This window comes from Molothrus ater, chromosome 6 (assembly GCF_012460135.2).
Source record: "Molothrus ater isolate BHLD 08-10-18 breed brown headed cowbird chromosome 6, BPBGC_Mater_1.1, whole genome shotgun sequence".
Taxonomy (NCBI): domain Eukaryota; kingdom Metazoa; phylum Chordata; class Aves; order Passeriformes; family Icteridae; genus Molothrus; species Molothrus ater.
In genome coordinates this window covers 56358078-56382029 of record NC_050483.2, presented here as the reverse complement: position 1 = coordinate 56382029, position 23952 = coordinate 56358078, and the positions used below count along the sequence as shown (strand labels likewise).

The window sequence follows — 23952 nt, the reverse complement described above, 5'->3', positions numbered from 1 at the left end:
CCTAAAAAAAACCCCAACCTGCGGAATATTCTATTTTTGCTCTTTTAAGAGTTCTTGTCTTTCTGAGCACTGCCATTCACAGAACTGAATGATATTTTTGTGCAATATTGCTTAGTGAAAACACTGGTGCTCTTTGTCAGTAACTAGGGACAAGACCAGCCCTTCACTCCTGCAGCCAGCCCCCAGCTCTGTGAAAAGCTGTGAAAAATCCCCTCCTGTGGCACTGCAGACCCCAGCACTGCAGTGGGCTTGGCTGCCTTTAGCATTTGCCCTTCACAGGCTGGTGCTGGAAAAGGCTGCTCCTCCCAAGGAGAGCAGAGCCCTGGAGGAGTCCTGCATCACTGAGGCTGGGAAGCATTTCCTTAAGCTTAATTTATTTTGCAGAGGTCATAAAGGAAAGAGCAGCACTAGCTAGGGGAGAAAGACTGTGGGAACATCACTGCTTTACACTGCTGTCTCCTGAGCAGTTATTCTAAGCCAGGCTTTGTTCCAGAGCGTGAAAACTTCCCATCTTCCTCTACTTTTTTCTTTCTCTCTTCAGTCCATGCCTTTGTCCTAGGGTGATGTTATGATGTTTGTATCCCCATTCGTGTGTTCTGTTTATGCTGGATATTATGTTCAGAGCCTTCAAGACTGGCTCTGAAGAGTGAAAGTTTTGTTTGGGTTTTGTTATCAGCCGCTCCCTCACGGCTGGCAGGACACAGAGACAGGGCAGTACATGGTGCTGCTTTTGCTTTTTGCTTGGCTTTTCGCTTTGCTCTTGCTCTTGTTTCTGCTTTGCTTCTGCTTTTTGCTTCTGCTCATTAGTTAGCTTAGCTAAACAGTCCAAATTTCTTCCTGGACTGTTTCTCCTTTCCTTTTTTTGAACCTGCTCCGGGCTGGGGCCTGGCAAACACCGAGAGTTTGCCCCTTGTGGCCGAGCGGGGCCTACTCTGGGCAGCAGCTGCCCCAGCGCCGGAGGGACTGAGAACAGAGCGAGCACCCCCAGAGAGACTTTCTGAATTTGTCATCTTTTTCAGAGCAGTGACACAGTGGTGTCACCCAGTATTGTTCATTCTGTGTGCTGGGGGTGCTGTGCCTGTTAAATAAACAGGTTCTTTCCACTTCTCTCTGAGGAATCCTTCCCAAACCGGTTGGGGGAAGGAGCTGTGTGGGTTTGCTTTCTGGAGGGGCCCCTTTTGGAGGTTTTCTCCCAAATTTGCCCTAAACCAGGACAGCCTTCAATAATTTTATTTGCATGCACATGGGAATATGGGAGCACACAGGTATACATTCATGTGTACAGCACACATTTTTATATAGGAGTGTGTGTACATTTTGATTTGAGCTGAAATCATATTGCTGCTTTTCTCTCACAGACTAAGGACCCTGTTCTAAATGGTGAATTTTCATAAATATTCACTTCTGCTTGAAAATCACACCCAGCATTTTCTTATTAGACCAGATCTAGGGGGTCTGGTCTTATTAGACCAGATCTAGGGGGTCTGGTCTTACTAGACCAGATCTTCACGGGGAAGGAATTTACATTGCCCCCTAACCCAAACCTGTTTTTAATTCCTGACATGGTGAAGGTTTGATGTGTCTGTGAAAGATTCTCTCTGTGTTCTGCCCACTCCTTTGTTCACTCAGGTAACAAAAATCCCCTGACCTCATCCAGAGTGTAACAGCTGGCTCTGCAGCTCAACTATCAGCAGTCAGTAGAAGGAGCATTGAAAGCAATCAGCAGTGGAAGGGGAGGATGGCAAAATACCTGCAGGGCACTGAACATCTCCCAACACTCAGCAATGGCCAGCTGTGAGTGCTAATTAGAGACACTGCATCACTGACCTGCTGCTAAAAGGGAAGGGAAATGGGGCTGATTACCTTTGCTGTGCTCGGTTCTGCTTCCAAAGGATTGGCTGCTGCTCCTGGCTTTGCCTGGTGTGCTGCAGATCTGATGCTGTACCCAGAGCACAGCTCCAGTAAAGCTGAGAGGGTGCACAGGGCAGGGGAGCAATGAAGGCTCAGCAGTGAACTGAAAATTCAGCTGGGCTCTGATAAAAAAATCTGTATCACTGTGAAATTCAGTTGTGCACAGTCTCTCTCCATATCAAAGTTAGGTTGAATTTATGTTTAAACAGGAAGGAAATCAAAGGTGTTTCAGAGCACCAAGTTTAGTGTCAATTCATGGTAGCCAGCATGGTGAGCACTGCACAGCCAATATCCATGAGCCTGGTTCCCCTCAGAGATCCAGGTGGTGCACACAGCAGTTTGAGGTCATAATTCCTTCTGATGTTTCCATGTTATTCCCAAGGGTTGGTGAGCATTCATTTACCTTGAAAACCTGTAAATGATGGCTCTGGTGTGCTCAAATAGCTGTAGGGTCTAATGCTTGCACAGCTGCCATGCATCAAGAAATTTTCCATAAAAATAGTAATAAAAAAGCAAGGTTATTATTTTCTGTAACTCTCAGCCTAAGCAGGCTTTGTTCTAGATTAAACCCCACCTCTCCTCTGAATACCTCTGTGCTACCTGCTTGTGCCTGGTGTGCTGCTCTCCTGATTACCAGCTCCTAGTTACAATTGTCTGCCACACTTCTCTGAAGTCAACCCTTTGCTTCATTTATTTGGGATTGTATTGCTCAGCGTGCAAAGATGTGATTAGATAAAGGAAACATGAGCTGATTGTTGTAGCCCTGTACCAGCAGCTTGTTTTGGCTGGACACCAGGGTTTAAATGGAACACACAACTGCAAGCCTGAGGAATCAAGGCACAGGTCTGAATACTCTCAGCACAGGGGCCACTGAGGTGATTCTGCAGGAGGGGAAATGTGCTCCCAGGGACTGTGCCCAGCTGGGCAGGCAGCTGGAGTGGACCTTCAATTAGCAGAGCCAGAAGTGGTGTGCTCTTGTATCTGCATTCTCCCCAGACCAAGGCAGGAATGATGCATCTGACTCCATGTTCTCAGAAGGCTAATTTATTACTTTATGATATTGTATTATATTCAAGAATACTATGCTAAACTATACTAAAGAATACAGAAAGGATCCTTACAAATGCTAAAAAGCTAATAATGAAAACTCATGACTCTCTCCAGAGTCTGAACACAGCTTGGCCCTGATTGGCCAAAGAGTCAAAACAACTCACACCAGAACCCAATGGAACAATCACCTGTGGGTAAACAATCTCCAAACACATTCCACAAGTGCAAAACACAGGAGAAGCAAATGAGATAAGAACTGTTCTCCTTTTCTCTGAGGCTTCTCAGCTTCTGAGGAGAAAAATCATGGGCAAAGAGCTTTTTCCAGAGAATGTGAATTTCACAGTGTGCAACTGGGTCTGTAGAAGAAGCCCCTCTGGTGATGGAGAACCTCAGCCTGGAAACCTGGGCTGCAATGTAGGCTGAAATTGCTTTCTCAGGATAAGGCTGGAGACTTCCACTGCAATGGAGGAATTACCAAGACACCTTAGTCATCTCTAAGGAGAAGTTACACAAGTACTGAGTCCTCAGTGGTTTTCTAATAAACAACCCAACAAGCTCATCTTCCTTTGGTGGATCTCCAGTCACAAGGGTGAAGAATTTGTTGTTTGCTACAGCTGAGCACAGAACAACCTGCACCTCTTAGTAGTGCCAGAGTAATGCTGATTTATGCAGAAAGGATCATGCAGAAAGGATTTATGCAGAAAGGATCATTATGCAGAATGTTGTGTGCTGCCTCTTTGGGAAGCAGGTTTTCATGTGTGCCACGTGGTAAGTGAACCCTGGGATTGCCCAGGACCTTGTAGGTGAGTTTTACCCTGCCCTGGGAGAAGAAGAGGGGCTGCACCACCCACCCAGGCTGGCACAGAGTTCTGGCAATGGGGCAAACAAACTCCACAGAGACATTATGCAAACCACTTCAAGATGGGTTAGAAATAGGAGCTGCAGGTGCCAAACCAGGGGCTAATCATGTGAAACATGCAAAGGGAAGAGGTACTCACAAAGCAGCAGCACTGGGAAAGCCCTACTGAGCACCCTGTTTAAACCCCAATGAGCCCAGCAGAGTTTCAAAGTGATCTGAGTAATAAAAGTTCTTGTAGCCAAAAAAAGGAGCAAAAGCATGAGGGCAGTAACCAGGGTGCTGTAACCAGAGGCTGGGAGCACTGCTGCACTCTGAGAGCCCTGGGACCAAAAGTTTTTAGTTATCTGCTGGTCACAGTGGGATCAGAGCCTCCAAGAACAGATGGGATTTATCCATGCAAAAGCATGCACCGGCCTCTCTGTGAGGCCTGATTTAAAACAAGAGAGGAGGAGATGCTCATGCAGCATGGCTCATCTGATCTATCTAAATGTTTTATTTCAAGAAAAAGTTTTGCTTAGGGAAATTCTGGGACAGGATCATCTTCTCTCTTCTTCTCTCTTTCTATGGGTGTTGCACAAATCTTTTGTCTATTACCCTGGGTCTTCAGGTGCTCAAATGGGCAGTACCTGAGCCCTGCTGGGCTCCAGGTGAGCAGGTCAGGGCTGAAGAGCCCAGGTTGGAGCTGGACATGGCCTTAAACAGAAATGGGAGCTCAGCAGAGCCTTTTGGGGTGAAACCCAGGTTCAGCAGGTGACCAGGACAGCAGCACTGGCAGCATGTTGGGCTTGGGTAGTGTCCTCTTCGTGACTCCAGCCTAAAGGCTTGGCATCGATTTTTAAAGTATTTGAAAGCCCTGAAAGGTTCTCTGCACCTTGCTGCTAATGAGATTTCAATGTAAAATAAAAGGAACATTGTCTAACCCAGATTAAACTTGCTCCTGAGTTATTTTTAGCTTGCCTAAACTCTTTCAACCCCTTTGGTAAAACTCATCAAAATTCATCTCTACTAAAAGGATGTAACTTCAAAGAAGGCATATGCATTAAATGTCAACATGCTTTACTCATTATAAATTACAGTATCATTAAATCTAACATGAGTTAAATGGGAAAGATTTAATTTCACTATCTTTAAAATGGAGGCATTTTAGCATGGGAATAAAATTTTCTTTAAGAAATATTTTTAAAGTAAAAGGGGGCACAGAAGGTTTATTTTATGTGTTATCATATTTGTATGTAAAAACAAAAGCAAAAATGCAACACCCCATTGTTCTGAGGAAGGTGTGGCAATAGTAGCTGAGTTCTGCTCGTTTTACAACCCTGTTTTTTGGATACACTTCTAATTTAAACTGTGGAAACTGAAAACGTTCCTTTAAAACTGGTTGTCATGGTTATAAAATCCCGAAAGAAATTATGTGCGTCTGCATCTGCTGAGGGAAACATTTATGGCATGATTTAGCAGAGGGGGGGCAAGCAGCCACCCACCACAACCCATTTTCAGACTCGCTTATTACATTACTCAAATTAATTTATCACCCTCCCCAAAAAGGCACAGAAAGGATTCTCACACATTTTTCACTGCATGCAGTTCATTAGCAAATATCATATGGTGAGGGGTTAGCTCTGTCAAGTTCTGAGAGGTTGGGGGGTTTCTGTTTGTTTGTTTTCTTTAGTTGTCTTTGTTTCAAGCAAGCTTATCTAGAAATATAGAGTGTGCTAGACTGCCAGCATACAGTTGCTGTCACAATGGATGTCTTGGACCTCTTCCATTCTTTTTCCTTTCCCTGGTACAGCTAGAAAGTCATCTGGCCAGAATAAAAAGCCAAGCTGAATGCTGCAGGTCAGACTGGGCTGAACAAATGTCTGCATTTCTGCATGGAGCTCAAAAGGATAAAGCAAAGGACAGAGGAAAAGAAAGCTAAAGAAGAAGAAGGGGGGAAAAAAAGAGAGAAAAGGAAAGAATAAAGGGAAAGGGAAGAGAAAAAGGAAAGGGAAATGGAAAGAGGCATCACTTTACTGAAGGAAAACTAATTCTTCTGGGAAGGCACTGCACTTTCATAAGCTCCCAGGACAAAGTTGACCAACCTGTTGAAACTGTAGGTTTATTAGAAATGAGCCTATGTTGAGTCAGGCCTCCTCCTTCACAGGGATGCAGAAGTCTGATCATGGCTTAGAAGCCATGGTTTGGCATATTTCATTTTTCATTAAGAAAAGCTGACTGCATAGACAATTAAAAAATTACACTGTGAAAGGCTGAGGTAGCATTTTTGAATCTTTAGGGTAATCTGTTGACTGCAGGAAATCTGAGCTGTTCCTGGCCTTGTTAATGTAAATAGCAGATAAGGATGATGAGGGCATTTTAGATAAACAATACAATTTGTGTTATTGGATTGTGAGCCTCAAATGGGATTCAGAGTCTCCTTATACCCATTGATCCAGGGCTTTTCCCATTTGAAAACTTCTGGTGGAGAAGGAAGTCCCAAGCACGAAGCAGAACCCTTGTGAGAGAGTTTGGAATATAACAACAGGCTGAGCTACTTCTGAAAGGCTGTGGATATTCTCAGACTCCTTGACTTTCTGCCACCCATGAAATCAGGGGTGTCATTCTTCACTGTTCTGTTTCTGTGGAAAATTATTTCAAGTGAATATTTTCTACACTCCTGATGGAAGCCCTTAATTTACGGCACCTGAATGGAAGAATATAAGAAACTGAAGAAGAGGGAAATCATCAGGGACAGAATTATGTTTCTCCAATCCTCTTGCCTCCTTCCTTTACATCTCAACAAAACAAAACCTTGTCATTGGTGTTGAATCCTTTATGTGACTTCTGAATGTTCATGTGCTGCATGATGACAGATTTGGATTTTCTCTTGTTGCCTGTTAAGTGAAAGATGTGCTTTCCCAAGTCTGCACTACCTAGCTCTTCACTCTGGTGCTTCCTAATGGCTGGAATAACCTGAGAACAGGCAGGGAGCAGAGCTGCATCCATTCAGCTCCCTGCAGCTCTTCCCACTGGTACCTCCTGCCTCACCTGCAGGCTCTGGAGTAGTGGAGCTGAGGGCTTTGAATGTTACAACACCCACACACACACACACACACACACACATATATATATATATGAAAAACAGATAAATATGTCCAAATTCTCCTCCCATGTTGAATAGTGTCTGCTCTGCAGCCCTAGATCTCACACAGAGATGTGCTTTTCTTTGAGTAGTGTCTATATCACTGATCTATAATCCTATAAGTAGATTGCAAGACCGATTAATCCCTCATTTCTTTCTGTCCATCTATTTCTCATCTCAGTTCTTTTCTTTCCCATTATTTATTTACCTAGCAGGAAATAAATTGATTCAATCTATTTCCTCATCCTGTCTTTCTTATTTCTCTGCTAATTATTAGTAGACAGACTCAGCACCCTCTGCCCTTTGAGTACCTTTGGAGCAGCAGTCTCACCTGCTCTCAGCTGGGATGGATCACACCCTTCTGCTCTCCCCAGGGGGTGATGACAGCCTGCTTCACTGCAATCAGATTAATTTGGAACCATGTTACTTTCCTGGAGAAAATGTCACAGGATTACCTGGGGAGGGATGGCAGAGGTTCATTAAATTGGTCAGTCCATCTTCCTGCCAATCAGTGGCCCTTCCTGGCAGGGCACACTCCAGCTCTGCTCCAGCAATGTTTCCTGAGTGCCTGGTGATGTGCTGCCAGCCTTGATGATGTTCACAGCCAGCACCTTCCCAGGTCAGGAGCACTCAGAGCCACTCCTCCTGTGCTCTGCCCTGCTGCCTGATCACTTTTCCTCCTGATGTGTTCCCCTCTGTGAGCACCACAGACAGCTCTTGCTAAAGGAGGTGTTGAGCAGCAGTAATCCCTGCAGCAGCACTTGGGAAGGAATCCTCCCTGGGACAGCTTTGCTGCTCTTTGGGAATGTCACCTCAGTGCCTCTGTCCCCTGCTGCCCACACACAAACATCCCTCTCAGGCTTGCAGGACCAGCCTGCTCATGCTTGAATGTCGCAGACATCTTTCATGAAAAATCCTTTCTTAGGATTTTTCCTTGTGACAAGCTGCAGTTTCAGCAACCAAAGTAAACAATGGTTTTCTGCTGCTGTGGAATGCAACAGGTAGAGCCGTGATTGGTCTCCTGTGGGTGTTTGCATTTCTTGACCACTCATGGCAGAGCTGGCTCTTGCTCTGTCTGAGACACAGATCTTTGTTATTCATTCTTTTCTATTCTTAGCTTAGCTAGCTTCTCAAGAAACCTTTTCCTTTCTATTGCTTTTTAGTATAGTCTTAATGTAACATATATCATAAAATAATAAATCAAGCCTTCTGATCATGGAGTCAACATTCTCATCTCTTCTTCATCCTGAAAACCCTTGTGACCACAGTCACACTTGAAAGTAATGATTTATAAATTTCCTTTAGTGCAACCATGTGAGCAAGAGGCTTTACTCAGACAGACCTGGCTAGATGGAAATTATTGACCAGGAGAGGGTCTCAAAGTGTCTAGAGAAATAGCTGACACCAGTGGCATACCTCTCTTTATCCATTTCTGAGTTGTGCATTACAAAAGTTCAGGTGGCATTCAATGCCTGGCTCAATTTGTGCCCTGAACTGAGCAGCTGTTTTATTTCTATGCAGACAGAGAATTTTCAGTGCTGAAGAACTTGCTTGGTCCATCTTCATTACTTCAGCTAATCAGATGTGTAAGATGATCGTTTTAGCCTCATTCTCTGCCAAATAAGAGAATGACAGAGTTACAGAATGGTTTGGGCTGGAAGGAGCCTTAAAGCTCATTCAGTTCCAGCTCCTTCCATGGGCAGGGACACCTCTCACCAGACCAGGCTGCTCCAAGCCCCATCCAGCTCAGCCAGTGCAACATCACTGTGGAGAATTAGGAAAAACTCCTGTGGGAAAGGCGCCTGTAAAGGGTGCTCTGATGTGAGGAGGGAGCTGGACTGAACTAAACCTCTGTCTTTGCCCTGTGTTGGCTTCTACATGTTGTTTATACCTGGATCCTAAATCAGGAGTAGCATCAGCCATGGAGAATAAATCTTCATCCTGGTGTGTTGGATGATGCTCTCCTAAAGGGATTGAGATGTGCATATATTAACTTGTTTCCCTGGCTCCACAGGGCCTGTTTAGGCAGAGGTTATGAGCACAGGCAAAGCAGTCTGCAAAGCAAAATGGGTACCCCAGGGCCTCAGAAATGTTTGTGGTTGATCTTGAATTTTGGGGAGCATCCTTTCCACTGCAGGTTACAATGCAAACTCTGTCTGGGGTTGTGGAAGGAGTCTGGGATCTGGTGAGGCCTCATCCCATGGATAATGACAGGAGTTGCCAGCTTGCTCAGGCACAGCTGCAAGGCCACACAAACCAGTGCTGCAAATAAATCCATTCGTGCTTCATACCTCATCCTGACAGTTCCCTTTCCAGCAAGGCTCCCAGGGCTGGGATGTACAGCCTTGACACTCTCCCAAATGCCCACTTGGAAAAAGCTGTTGTGCTGATGCTGCCAGCTCCCAGTCTGGCAAAAGCCAACCCCAATTACAAAAGACAAGCAGCAGGAGCAGTCCCTGGCACTGTTTTCTTCAGCAGTGGGAATGATGGCCTGTTCTACCAGGGTTTGACGGCTTTAGCCTGTTCTCCCTCCTGTGCTGAGCCCAGGGTCTCCTCACCCCAGCTGAGGATGCTGAGAGTAGGCTCAGAGAGTCAAAAAAATTAAGAGCTCCCCAATGAATATTTTACATCATAAATTGAAGAAGTTTTCTGCACCTGTCCCTACAGATGGCAAAACCTATCTGTGGACAAGTAGATTTGGATGCTTTATCCTCAAATTGAATTAATGCCACTCCGTCTCTCACAGCTGTGATTACTCCACACCCAGACACCATTCCTGGCTGGGACAAAACCTGTAGGGTCTGGTAAAAGCCACTTGCAAGGGAATAGAAAAAGCTCCACCAATTTAACAGCTCTGTTTCTGCACTGAAGGAGCCCCAAAGCAATGGTGGTTTCAAGAACAGGTCAGCAATGTTGTGTGTGTTTATGTCAAAAAATCTCTTGTACCTTGGCATAGGCAGTTCTTTTGGGAATGCATTTGTAACCAAGCTAATGATGCAAGAAGCAAAGGGAGACGTGTCTTAGAAATTATTTAAATTTCCAAGTGAAGCACTTCTGCCTCTATCCCATCGTCCTTCAAAATCTTCATTTTGTATCTGAAGTGTAATTTTTTTGAAGCAAGGTTACCCATTTGCAGCAAATAAAATGGAACCATTTATGAACAAAAGGTTGAAAGAAAATACTTATTTTCTACTTAGATAAAGTATTCCCTCTTCAGCCTGATTTGCTTGGGAGAGGGAATTAGATGCTACAGAAGTTTTATGGATGAGGTATCTGTGACCAGCTCAGCTTGATTTATTTCCTATTGTCTTCAGGCTAACAAGGAGGAGGGTCAAGAACTGTTCCTATTGTCCTGTTGAGGAGCTCCATTGTAACAATAGATTTATGTATCTCCCTCATCCCCAAACCACCTAAAAATAAGATTATGTTTTGCTCATTAATCTCAACAAATTGTGTTCTGCTTTGTTCAGGAAAACAAGAGCTATGGCTTTTATGGTGCTCAAGAAAAGTAAGGACACAAACACTGAAGGTCAATAAAATGCACTTTTTATTCTGTATCAATGAAAATATAGCCACATGTAAATAAAGACGTGTGGAAAAAAAAATCAACATTGATCCTCCCTGAAGAAGTACAGTTCATTGTGCTAAAACCCATTTTCCTTTGGGTTAGAAACAGTTGTCTGCCAATGCTTTAAAGTGACCCACGATTTTCCTTGTTGTTGAATTTTAGCAAACAGAAAAGTGCAACAAGAAGCTTCCTACAGATAAACCAATTTCCCCCGAGCACACACGGCAACGTCCAGGGGTGACAGGAGAGTCACAACCAAGAAAAGCATCCCAAGCTTCCTCCTGGGCAGCACACAGGTGGCCAAGGGAGCATCCACTCTGCACAAACTGTGTGATTTCCAGCAGAAAGATGGTCCTTCCTTGCTGCAATTCCTGATTGCTTTGCAGGTTTCAGATATGGTAGCAGAGATGCATTCCTTTCATAGCTGTTCATTTTCAAACACTTTATTTCTTTTTTCTTTTCCTCTAGGTTTTTATAAGCTTCCTGCTGTCAAAACACAGTTCTCAATTGCTTTTGTAGAAATAATCCTGAAAGGCAGAGGCATTTAAAATCCTCCCAAATCCTCAGTATATTAACAACAGCAAAAAAGATAGCTGGGCTGTTGAAAAATATTGTTGGGAACATGAATGTCATTTGCATTGGCGAGTGTACAAAGAGCAGCAAGTAGTAACAAAAGAAACATCACCCCAGCAATAACCCTTTCCCCCAATTTCTTCCTTGCAAAAAAAAAGAGTTTTCTCAAAATACTTTTCCTCCCCACAGTCCCGTGTCTGTGAATCACATACATTCAAAAGCAGCAGTCACTCTGTAGATCAGGTTTCCCAACATGAGCTTTTAAAACCAGTTGTTTTGCCCAACTTCTCCACGAGGGTTGCACAAACACAATTATACCAGCTGGTGCTTTTTCAGCTAATGGGACACCTTGAAACTTGAACACAGAAAGTAAGGACCTCAGGGTAAAAAAAAAAAATAGGATTTAAAGCTCACTATGCTTTCAAAGTCCTGCTAATGTTCATGGAAAGATTCCTACAAGCAAGGGATTAGTCCCTGTTAGGTGCTGGAGGGTGGAGAGACACACCACAGCACAAATGTGCCACAAATGTGGGGTGGGGAGTGCTGAGCTGGTGATACAAGGGAAGGAAAAAGATGCACATTACAATTTCAGCAGAAAAAAAAAAAAGTAGAATAAATAGAAGGCAGGTTATGCCAAAGTGGGGTGCTCAGCACAGCCCCGTGGGTACCTTGTGAGGGCAGGCTGGTTTTTAGGTTCAACATCTCTGTGCAGGCTTGTACAGCAGCTCCTGCTCAGTTTAGTTTTGTTGTCATTTTGGGTGAGGGGGGGAAGCCTAGGGAAGAAAACCTAGAAAAACAGAACAATGTTTTGACTGTAATGAGGTCCCCTGCGATGACAATTCATTAAAAAATAATCTCCCCCTGCCACTAATTGTGATTATTCTGTCACCATGCTCCTACCAGGATACTTCTGCAAAGCTGAGGGTGCACAGATCGTGCCCACCCCTTGTCCCTCTTTCTTCCCAGTATAAATCCCCTAGATTTTTCTTCATTTAGGAGCCTAGGATGACTAGTTGCCTAAACGTGTGGGAACTCATAAGCATATCAAAGGGATGGGGGAGGCAGGGGAGGAAGCCTAGACCCCATGTGTCCCTCCCAGAGCCAGGATTTCAGCCTTCAAAGCCTGGTATGGGGTGGGGGCTACACTTCAGGAACCCCCCATAAGCTGCCCCTTCCCTTCCCTGCTCTGCTCTGCTCCAGGTGTGGACACAAACAGGACCCAAAAGTTGAGCACATCTGCCCACAGCTGGATCAGCAATGCTCAGATGGAGGGCTGCATGGCAGGATTCAGCCTCACAGCACCTGGTGCTCAGCCCCTTGTCTTTGTCATCATCTCTCTCTGCGGTAGCAATAATAGCTTTATTTTTAACTGTGCTTCTCCCCAGAGAGAGTTTGCACAGCTTATGCACATATCTGGCTTGTGCAAGGATATTCCAGACAGCCATGAATTTTGAGCAGTTACTTTGGATGGAAATTACTGACAGTTCAGACACCAAGAATGTGTCTTTTGGATTCCAATATGTGTTAATTAAAAAGTGCCCTTTCCCTGATCGGGTCAGTTGATTTTTATGGCAATCCACCTTGCTGTCCCAATCTTCAAAGACATCCTCTACATTTCTGCATTCAGCATGCAGCATTTAGTAGGGCATGAAATCTTGGACCCATTTGCATTAGACAAGGGCCTGAAATTAAAATTCTAGTACCCACAGTTCTCAGTTTTGAGAAAGCTCAGCCCACGCTGGGACTCAGTGTCCTGGTCCTTCTGCACGAACTGGGTTAGAGGAATTAATGGAAAGACTTCCACTGACCTTACAAGGAATATTTACACAAGATGCTCAAAGCTTGAAAATATTTACCTCCAAAACAGAGAACACAATTTAGAAGATCTGCTGAGACCACTTTACTGAACCACTCAGTCACTGGCTGGTATTTAGCAGGACATTAAAAAATCTGCTCTTGCTACAATTCTTATTAGCATATTATTTCTCCTGAACACAAACAGCAAAACAGATCATTACCTCATTAAATCTGCTGATGCAACATCACTTAATCAATCTCCCCATTTCTACAATTTGCTAGCCTAATGATCTAGGCAAGAAAACATGGGAGGAAGGAAGGAGAAAGAAAAGGATATAAAGAAACAAATAAGGAAGGAAAACACTGCATTTCATTGTGGAAAATATCCTGCTTCGTATTATGTAGCTTTCAAAGCACAGAAATTAACTCAAGATACTCAGCTACACCTGCACATAAAAACCCAGGCAAGTCTCTGTGCAGAAGAACAGTCAATGGGTATGTAAGGTTTATGAAGCATATCATGTCCTAATTCATGTGAGGGTGGTTGGCAGGACTAATGGGATTTTGTTACATAAACTGTGCTGATAAGGCATTGGAGCTTTAAACTGTTAGCAAGAGTATTTTTATGGCTGGGATGTTTTCCAGACAAGATATGATGAACCTTTACCTCTGCTTGTAGCCCCACAAGCTGCCCCACATCCCTTACAGGACTACAGATCTCTTAGAGGGCAAATAATCAACAATCACCAAGTAAGGGGGGAACAAAGCTGCCCTAGGAGAAATGCTGCAGCATTCCCAGCTTTAAGAGCATCTCTGAATCCCTGTGAAACCAGGGGCAGGGGGAGGCTGACACTGAGGTCAGCTGTGAAATGTGTCCATGGAAGGGAAATAGTGCCAACTGTTACATTGGAGAAAACATGGTTTGTGTGCAAGTTTTCTGGGAAAGCTCATTAGCCAGTTGTGCCCTGCACAGAAATGAGCCACAGCTCCCCTTGTCTGAGAGCAGGGATTTTATTGGGACAGCTGAAAGGAACATTTACAGACCTGCTTCACACTTCAATGCTAATGAGCTTTTCCACTGGTATCAATAAATTCTCCTGCTCACAAGTTTAGCATTCCTTTGGCATGCATTGCCAGATAAATCCTTTATTGTCTTTCTGGTAGCTTGCCCAATTCCCACCAGGCAGATTTTTAAAACCCAAATCCTGCCTTATTGCTGGCTACTGCCTCTCTCACCCGATAAATTCAATTTACCCCTTGATAGAATTAGGCAGTTGGTGGCCCTCAGCCTTTCCTTTAAATAGAAAAGAGATGTGTCTGGGAATCTACAGGCCATCCACAGGCAGCAGGAAGGGTTGGGAGGTGCCATTCCATCCTTGCACCCATAATCCTTTTTTAAAAGTCCCATTGTGGGAGGATCCTGCAGAATAAAACCCCTTTTGTGACTGATTTCAGGAGAAGGATGTTCACACTCACCTACTGATGACCTCAAAGGGATGAGCTCTGAACATGCACTGAGTGCAATGGGGTTGTTGGCATTCAAAAAGCTGGGTATAAACAACTAGTTGAGGTGATATTTCAGCTCTGAAATTTTAAGGTACAACCTGACTGAGCTTGTTTGTAATTCCAGGACTCCTAATTATACCTAAAATAAAATAAAATAAAATAAAATAAAATAAAATAAAAGAAGCTGTTGCCGAATAGCATTTGATGATTCGAGTGAAGAAGGCAGTAATTAATCCTGCAGGGACAACAGAGGACTAATTAGAAACAGAGCAGAAATTTTGTTTTCCTTTAGAAAAAAAAAAGCCTTTTTCCATGAGAGCTCAGATAAGATACCCAATTTACAAACTGAACTGTGACCTCCAACTAATGGTCCTGGCAGCAGCCTTGGATGCAATTGAATTCCCAATGATTAGTCAGAAACTGATTTTTTTTTTCCTTTTTCTAGGAAATAAAAGTGGTGACAGAGAAAAGAGGTGGAACATGTCAGGAAAATCTACTGAAAACAAGTCCAGAACAGGAAAATGCCCACATGTCTTGGCACAGGACACGTGGAGAAGCTGAGCAGAGCCTTAGGTTTGCCTGGGGAAATACAGAGAAATGTTACTATCCCTACATGGCACTGGTTCAAATTGCTGCTGGGGCTGAAGTTCACCCAAAGTGTAACTGGAGCAGGAATGGTCACACACAAGGCAGAAGCTGGTGTCTCACTCCAGTTCCCCTTCTCAGAGTGGCTCATTACAACCCACAAACACCCCAGTCCCTGCCATTCCATGGAACACTGCACTACTCAAGCGTGTACAAAAGAGCCACGAATAAAATAAAATAAAATAAAATAAAATAAAATAAAATAAAATAAAATAAAATAAAATAAAATAAAATAAAATAAATAAAAATGAAGGTTTGTTTAATAAAACAATGCCCTGAGAATGGCAGAAACCTTGCCCTGTTATTCCTGTTTAATCTGGAGACTTGTTGCTAAGCCACAGATTGAGAAGGATTTTGTGAGTAACCCTGTGAGCCATCACAGAGATTGAGGACATTACAGAGTCCAGGAAAATATCTAATAACAGAGCCAGGTGTAAACCTTTGAATCTGCCTTGACAAGCAGGGAATAAGCCTGGGAATGGGGCTTGGGCAGACCCTAGGAATGTGCCCAGAGCCCATGGATGTGCCCAGACCCTTTGGACAAGCCCAGGTCTTTTCATCAATGGTGTGCACACATTGAGGAGCAGGCTGAATCCAGAGGGATGAGAATCCAGAGGGATGAGAATCACCTCCAGATCCAGCCACTAATGAGAAACCTGCACATTTCCTACAGCCTTGGATGTGCAGGTCTGCCAGGGCAGCACTGAAAACCAGCTCAAATGCTATTGATATTTTGATGGCATTTTCAGACACTGTAATCACCTTCCACTGGACTGGGGAAGAGGCTGGAAGAGGGTGTGGGTGTTGTTGATGTATCCATATCAGCCCACTGCTTCCAGAAACTGCATAGTCACTGAGACACTATTCTCAGTGTTTGGCACCAAGTGTGGATTTTAGCTGATGCCTGACTAAATGCTTAATTTATTTCTATGCCATAGTTTTAGAATATGCCAGATTTCTCTGCTGTCTGTTTGATGAGTATTGGCTCTCACAGCTATTATCTGGAAAATTGGCAACATGCTCCTTCACAAGGTATTTAAACTGAAAACCAGAAAAAAAAAGGACATAACTAAAAACCTTCAAATTTTACCTCCTGTTTGTGCTATTAAAATCTACAGAATCACCAAATGATAAAACAGAACTTGGGACTTTCTGGAAATCACTTGGTCCAACCCTCTCTGTTCAGGGCCAGCTGCAAATAGAGAGTCCATACACTGATGCTACATATTTTAGATACTCTGTGCCCCTTTCCAACAGGATTTTGGGATACTGGAAGAGCTTTGGCTCTCCTGAAGCCCACATTTTCCCCTAATAGCAGATTTTTGAATATCCTTTAATGGACTTTCCCTCTCCCACAGGGAAAAAAAGTCTGCCAGCCTCATCCTGTCCTGGAGCAGGGAGGGCTGAGCCCAACCTAGCACAAAATCCTTTTTATAGGGCTTTTAATTAAGGCTAATTGATGAATTCATGGCAGAAAGCCAGACACAGAGTTGGTGCACACCAGTAGTCTCAGATTGTGGGCCAAACAAGCTTGCATCTCCAAGAAGAAAATAACAAAGAAAAGAACATATCTGCTTTATAGCAAACAGATAAAAAGGTTTGTGAGAATACTGCCTCAGATCCCTGGTTCCACGTGCCATGCATCAGGGGGCTGATTAGCATAATGTAAGAAATAAATACAATTTATTCAGCATGGCCTGGTCAAGCCCTTTTTAAATGCTTCTGCTATTTGAGTGTACAAAATCAATATGTGCCTTCTTGTCCCACTGTGCACTACAAGGTCAATTTTCTGCCTGGCTAAATGCACCCTCAGTAAGGATGATTTTAGTTTGTTTGTCATTTTTTAGATAGCACAGCACTGATCTTTGCACAATATTCTTTATGTCAGTAAGAACATTCACTGCTTCTCTGCCAGAAGAAATATGGATTTTTTGTCAGTTTTAGCTCCATTCAGCACTTTGCTTTAAGAACATATTTCATTTAAATGCACCATAGCATATTAAACCAAATAAAACATGTAGAGATTGTGTTATCTGCTTGCACCAAAAAAAATTAGGGGAGAGTTATAAAAAATATTCCCAGATGTGGAAATCTAGATGGATCAAACTTTTCCTCCTACAGCCTATTAAGAGCAATGTTAACAAAACCCATTCAAACCCTCCTCTGCAGGAAAATGGTATTTGAAAACCTTTTTTTAAAAAATAAACCAGGTATCACTTTGACACCACCTCACTTAGGGAAAAATGTATTTATTTTAAAAGACAATCTGTCCAATTCTGACATCCAAAAAGATAGGCTTGAGTTTGCTAAATGTTCTAAATCCAAGTTAAAAAAATGTAAATTTCTCACAATATATCCTTCTATGTCCTCACTCCCAAATTCCAATTAAACCTTTGGCTTTTTTTTTTGTTTTCCCTTCCAGTTCAGGACATCTTTTCCCCCAGAAGCCTCTAAGCTATTTCATGAGCACAACATCTGTTTTCTGACCCAAGCAATGATGACATCTGTGGAATGGTCTCAGTTACTTCCAGGGCAACTGCTCTTGGCTTTGCAAAGAGTACAACATTATTTCTGCAGCTTCTGAAACTGTCCTGGGATCCAAAATGCATATTAAAGTCTGATCTGGTTATCAGATTCAGCCTTCACACCTGTGCAGCAGGGTTACTCTCCATGTGGTGGTAAATGAAGACTGAACCTGAGTCTAGCAATGAGCCCAAACTGGTGCAGCATCAAGCCCCTACAGTTGTGCTACTTCTGCAGAACACAGAAAAGAAAAATGGACAAAGCTTAAGTTTGTCACCTCCAGAATCAGCTCTGCTCTAACCCCCGTGCCCTGGCAAAGACAGGAAAAAAAAAAGATTTACAAATACAAATTCAGAAGAACTGAATCCTCACAACAACACAATTTTTTTCCCAGTAATTATCCTGAAGTGCTGTTCTATCTCTTATATGCAACATTACACAAAAAAAGCTATTAAAAGTACTCTAGTTCATTTGCTTTGGGAAGTGTTTACTTTTCTGTACACATTTTCTGTACACGTTTTATTTCTATTCCAGAGTCCAGAAAGATAAAATCCACTGGTGTGCAGGTAAAATGCTTTGGACACACAAAGCACAGGGTAGGTGCTGAAGATGCTGTTCCCAGCATCTGGCAGGAACATCTGTACAGGTTTTGAGCTCTTACAGGAAAGGAAAGGAAAGCATGCAGCCAAGAGCTCCCTCCCCATGGTGTGTCACTGCTTGAGCACTGGCCTGGGTGGAAGTGACACCTTGGTGTCCTTATTGCACTTAATGAGTACAGGTGGCTGCTTTCAGTCCAACCTGGACTACAGGAGTGTGAATCATGCTTTTTGACAGAGAAGGAAAGCCCCAGTTACTCATCACATCATGCACAATGACATCTCCACGAGGGGACAATGACAACCCCATGGGAGACGAACTGCTGACGACTCCATGAAGCAACATGTAACGCTCCCAACACGGATTTTGGAGGCAAAGTCCTTCAGAATTGCACCAGCCATTGCCAACCCCCCAAACTGGGCCTCCCTCAGCACACAGAGGCTGGGACAGCCCATCCACAGGCTGTGCCTGCAGGGCACCCATCACACACTCCACTGCTTTGTGCAAGGTACAAGCTGGTTCCACTGAACTTGCAATGGACAGTGCTGGGACATCAGAGTCAAAGCAGCACTAGAAACAGACCTGGAGACACTGTATTTGTTTCATGAACTTGGTATTTTACACTATTTAGCCACTCACTACACATTTAAACCACTCAAGCTGCACTTGAACTGTAATAGACATTCTGGGCCTGCCCAAATGATTTTCAAGGTCAGACTAATCCTGTTAACACACTCTCTCATTGTAAAGTGGCACAAAGTTACACCTGACTTGCAAGATAAATCTAAACAGAGATCCCTTTGCATGCCATGCAGTTCTACCTAGAATTAATATCAGTCATAGAGAAAGAAAAGCAGTCTGTCACAAAGGCAGAGGAATTAAGGCTAAAGCTTTCTGACAAAGCCAACCCCCATTATCCTGCTGTCTCTTTTACAGCATCACTTCATGATGCATTCCAGGAATTTTAACAAAGTCTGGCCCCCAGACTGAGCCTGAGTGGCTCAGCTATTCACCAGGCAGCCCTGGGCAGTGGCTGTGTGTCTGTCTACACCAGCAGACCAAGTCAGGCAAGAACATTCAACACTTGACATCTTGGCACTTAAACTGTACCCACAAGGTCTGTGCAGACTCCTGCAGCAACCCTGTAACTCCCTAACCCCATAACCCCCCCAATTCTTTCAGAATCCCAGGGTGGGACTTGTCACAGGAATGGCAAGCCCTGTTGTTTTGCAGGTGCAGGTTGTTCTTGCAGTCCAAATCATGGCTGCAGAGTCATGGACTTGCACTTGTGTCAGAACAGCAGCTGCAAATTACAGCTGAAAATTCTGACAGAGGCAACTGCAGCTGCAGAGAACTAAAATGAGCAGGTGACCTGACCACCAGGCTTTGGGAAGAGCTGTCCCCTACTGTGGCTTTTTGTTCTTTCTCCCCCCCGCCTTTTTTTTTTCTCTAATTTCCCTAAGAAAGGGACAGAAACAGGACAGAAAAAACTGTCATCTCCCAAAAGCCTCCATGAGTTGACACAGCAGAAGCAATGACTTCTCTGGTTTTCTTATGAGCTTTTGGAGCTCTATGGGTTTGGATTTTACAATATGAAGAAGATATGTTCACTCTAAGATGTAGATTCATAATTGCCACTACTGCAAATGACGGTTTGTTTGGGTTTTAGGGAATTTTTTAGTTTTTCAGGAAGTGAATTTGTTTAGCCTAGTTTTCTAATGTTAAAAAATAGACGTAATACTGGTGTGTGTTTAGAATGCTCACTAATTATACCCATGGATTTGATATACCGGATTCATGGTGATGCCTTGTGGTACATACATATTTTACTCCAGGCACTTTTGAAAACACAGGATCTTGATACAAGAGGCCATTTAAGCCACAGCCAGGGGGAATCTTTCTCTGAAGGAGCCACTGTGCTCTGCTGGGCTGGCCTCAAACTACACCAGGTAACACCTCTGAAGCTGCAATGGCAATTTCTGCTATGCATCTTGTGTACCTGGATTCAAACCAGTGCAAATGGAGAGGCAAAAACCCGCACCACACTCAGGGGCAGAGTCCAAAAGTCCAGCTCCAAAGAGGAGATCAAACAAGATGCAGTGCAAAGCCTGCCCTGCTGCAGCACTGCAAAGCCAGCAGCTCCAGCCCAGGAGTGGAGAGGGGGTCTGAGCACAGCCCAAGGCTGGGAGATGCCAATGGGAGGCAGCTAAGAGGAGGGACAGAGCCTCTGACACCAACCTGAGGGACTCAGTGTGTGTGGGACCTGTGGGCACTGCAAGCCTGCTCCTGAAACGTGGCCCCTCCATGCACTGAAACCTGCAGGAGCCCCAGGCAGGAGCAGCACTCCAGGCAGGGCTCCCTCCCCCAGCACACCCACCACTCTCCCAGCCACCCACGATCATCCACGCACCTTGGACTACACACAACTACATCCTGACCAGTTATTGTCTCTCTATCTAAAGGCAGCTGCACACTGATAAATGTCCTCATGAAAGAGAGTGGAGGGGGATTTACTGCAGCCTTTTAACTTCAGGCTTTCAAACCTGCTCACATGGTTCCCAAGAAGCTGAACTATGGATGTTCTCTCCCTTGCTCAGACCTCGTGTAAAGTCTTTCTGCCAGGGGCAATAGGGGGGACAGGGGGAGAGCAACCTCAACCCCACAAAAATGGTACATGCTAATGAAGATACTGACAGAACCAGACACCACCACTGAGTGCTGCAAAGAGAATTTACATAATGTTACTCTAACAGTTCAGTAAAAATGGCATCAGTAAAAGGAGGCTTTCAAGAAATAAGTTACCCCCAAACACTCAGGGAGTGCAACCGAGAGAGTTTCTGTTAGTTTCATTTTGTTACATAAATCACCATTGTTATTATTCTTATTATTATTATTTCTTACCTTACGATGTTAAAAGAGCAGGAGAATACTTGAAATAAAAGGCTGTGCATGCACAATACCCACACAAATAAATTCCAGTGATCCACCCTAGCACCAGGCATGGTGCCCTTCCCTGCCCACTGAGCTGAGCCCTCCCTTTAGGAGGAGTAGGGGAATTCATCACCAAATATACAGTATATTGTCATGGAATGATACCAGGAAACAAACAATACTAACAGGAGTCTGAACGTGTCCTTCACGTCATATTAGTCTACTGACAGTGAGGAAATAAAAGCTCAATTCACCCAGCCTGAGATCAAAACTGTCATGGCAATATTGGCAGGTTAGACCCTGATTCTTTAAATAGTACATTGCCTTTGTTAAACAAAAGTCATTCTTTTATTACATAATAGAGATTATAAATAAATGTAAAGTGTGCATGCAGTCAACTGCATAATATACAAGCAATATCTATGTTAATAATTGCTTTCTTTGGCAGGCCAGAATCCAGCTGGACATGCAATATTTACATATCAAAATCCTTAGTGTGTTCAAGTCATATTGGATGCAAGTGAAAATATATATGTATATATATTTACCGTATACACACACATTTATATATATATATGTATAAAGGTATATATACACCTCTGCATATATACTGTATACATATATACACATAGGTATATGCTAAAAGTGGATTTCATCTTTTTCAGATTCGGGTGATGCAGGCCTCGAAACACTAAAAATATCCTGACAGGGTATCTGGGGAGGGGACTGGGGTGATAAATGAGACTTGGGGGAAGAGAGCTGGGATACGTTCTTTTCAGACAATATTTTTAAAATTTCTGCCACCTGCTTCTCAAGGGCAGCCATCCTGCTGCTTAGCAGCTGGATATCTTCTTTGAGTTCGTGCTTGACTTCCTGCAGCGTGGTTTGTAAGGCCTGCTCAGGAATGGGGTAGAAAGGACACCTAGCATCCGCCTGGATGGGGCTGTGCTCCAGGGGGCTGCGAGTCTCACCAGCTTTATCCAAGCGAAGGTCACTTTTTGTGATTCCACTGTCACAAGAGTCTGTTTTCCTCAGTGGGTTTTTATTTACACCGTTCTCCGAGTCATTGGACTTGGGGTCATCGGACAGCAGCCCCATGGACTCGGCCTTTGTGACGTTGTTCCAGTCCTCCTTCTTCTCCTCGTGGGCGCCCATGGTGTTCTTCAGCCGGAGCCAGCCCTTCCCGTTCCCATTCTTCATCCTCATGGGGCTGTTCACCTTGAGGCATTTCTGCTCTCCGTTCCCGTTCGGCTTCAGCTCCATCACGTCGCGGTTGTTCTGCTTCACGGCCTCGCTGCTTTTCATGTAGGCCAGGGTGGTCTGGATGGGCGTGATCTGGGACACGGTGACCACGCTGGTGCCCGTGATGGAGGCCCCATTCTGCACGCTCCTGCTTTCCACCTGCAGCTGGTTCCGCTCGGGGTCGGCGTGGGTGGAGCCCTGGTTGCGCATCTCCTTCTGCTGCTTGAATTTCTGGAAGAGTTTCCGCACGGGGTGGTCCACGGGGATGCTCAGGGTCACCTCGTTCTTCTGGCGCAGGCGCTCCTCTTCCTCCTTCTTGACATCGCTGATCTTCCTGAAGATGATCTGTGGGGGGATAAATCCACGACAGAGTCAGGACCCAAAGGACACCGCATGAAAATATTAATTTGAGATGGGTAAAAAGTCTTGAGAACAGCCATTTCTCTCTTTATTCTTAATTCTCATCTTCCTTTCCATCTTAATTTTTTGTAGTGAATTCAAATGGAGCTGATCAAGACACAGCAACCTTAATGTTAACCACTATAGACAGGGTACTTACACAGACACACACACACTTTCTTAACAGGATACATTAAAAGTGGGTTTCACCTTTTTTCCTGATGCAGAAGGTACTACTGCTTGAAGAACTAAAAATATCCCGACACCAACGGAAGGAAAGAAACAGAACAAAGAGAAGAAAGCCCTTGACAAAGAACCCAAATACTGTGATGCCAACCTACCCATTACTCACACTCATACCTGCTCTGTCACTATCTTTAGTACAGATCAAAAGGAAACAGTAATTCAGCAGAGACTACACAGCTGCAAGATAAATTCAATGTACACACACTTCCAGAGGCTGGAAAATCCCAGTTTGCTCAATTCTTTTTGGTTTTGCTGTTAGGGTTAGGGGTTTTTAGGAGTGTTGGAGGGTGCAGTTAGGTTTCCCATGGGCCACATGTGTGGCTTCACACACTTTACAAGTGTTTACTGCAGAATTAGTATGTCTAATATGTGTAGGTGAGCTAGAAGAATCGTGGAGAAGCAGCAGAACAGGGCTGTGTGTGGCTCTAAATCCCAGCAATATCCACCATCTCATCATGCCATTTAATGCTGAGTTATTTCACCCAGCAGCATGTCTCAGGCTGCTACAGAAAAAGGAATCTGAGCCTCAAGCTGAGGGAGGAGGATCCACAGAGCAAAATCTTTTTGTTGATTTTCTGCATGTTACTCATATGATTTTTTTTTAATTTTTAGGTTCATCCAGTTTTCTTGAATGTGGGACTGGGAATCTGGGAAACTGGTTCTCTGTTTGACAACACTGCGAAAAGCAGCCTGTGATTAAATACAAATATGGACTGTGAAGGGATCGTGTGGTAAGAAAAGGAAAACAAAGCCCTTGAAATACACAAACAAAACTCTGTGTCAGCCAGCTGTAGGCTTTTGAAATATCAACTTGAGTATCCATATTTGAGAATCTATTTACTTTCAAGTCTCACATCTTCAGAAGTCAGCAGAGAAGTGCCCCGATGGCAACAGATCCTTCACTGCATGAATCTGGGATGAGCTGGACTTCAAAGCTTCATTAGAGAGTTTTCAAATGCAGTAGATATCTCCTTGCCTGCTGCT

General features: G+C 43.9%; 1 protein-coding gene across 1 annotated transcript in view; it reads right to left on the bottom strand.

Annotated features, from left to right (window-relative positions):
* Positions 1-10465: 10465 nt before the first annotated feature.
* The window catches only part of KCNH5 (potassium voltage-gated channel subfamily H member 5), a 162335-nt gene continuing 148848 nt past the window's right edge, over positions 10466-23952 (bottom strand). The window contains exon 11 of the mRNA XM_036383946.1: positions 10466-22668. Within this exon, the coding sequence (XP_036239839.1) occupies positions 21721-22668 (948 nt within the window). The 3' untranslated portion in view covers positions 10466-21720. The remainder of the gene's footprint in view (positions 22669-23952) is intronic.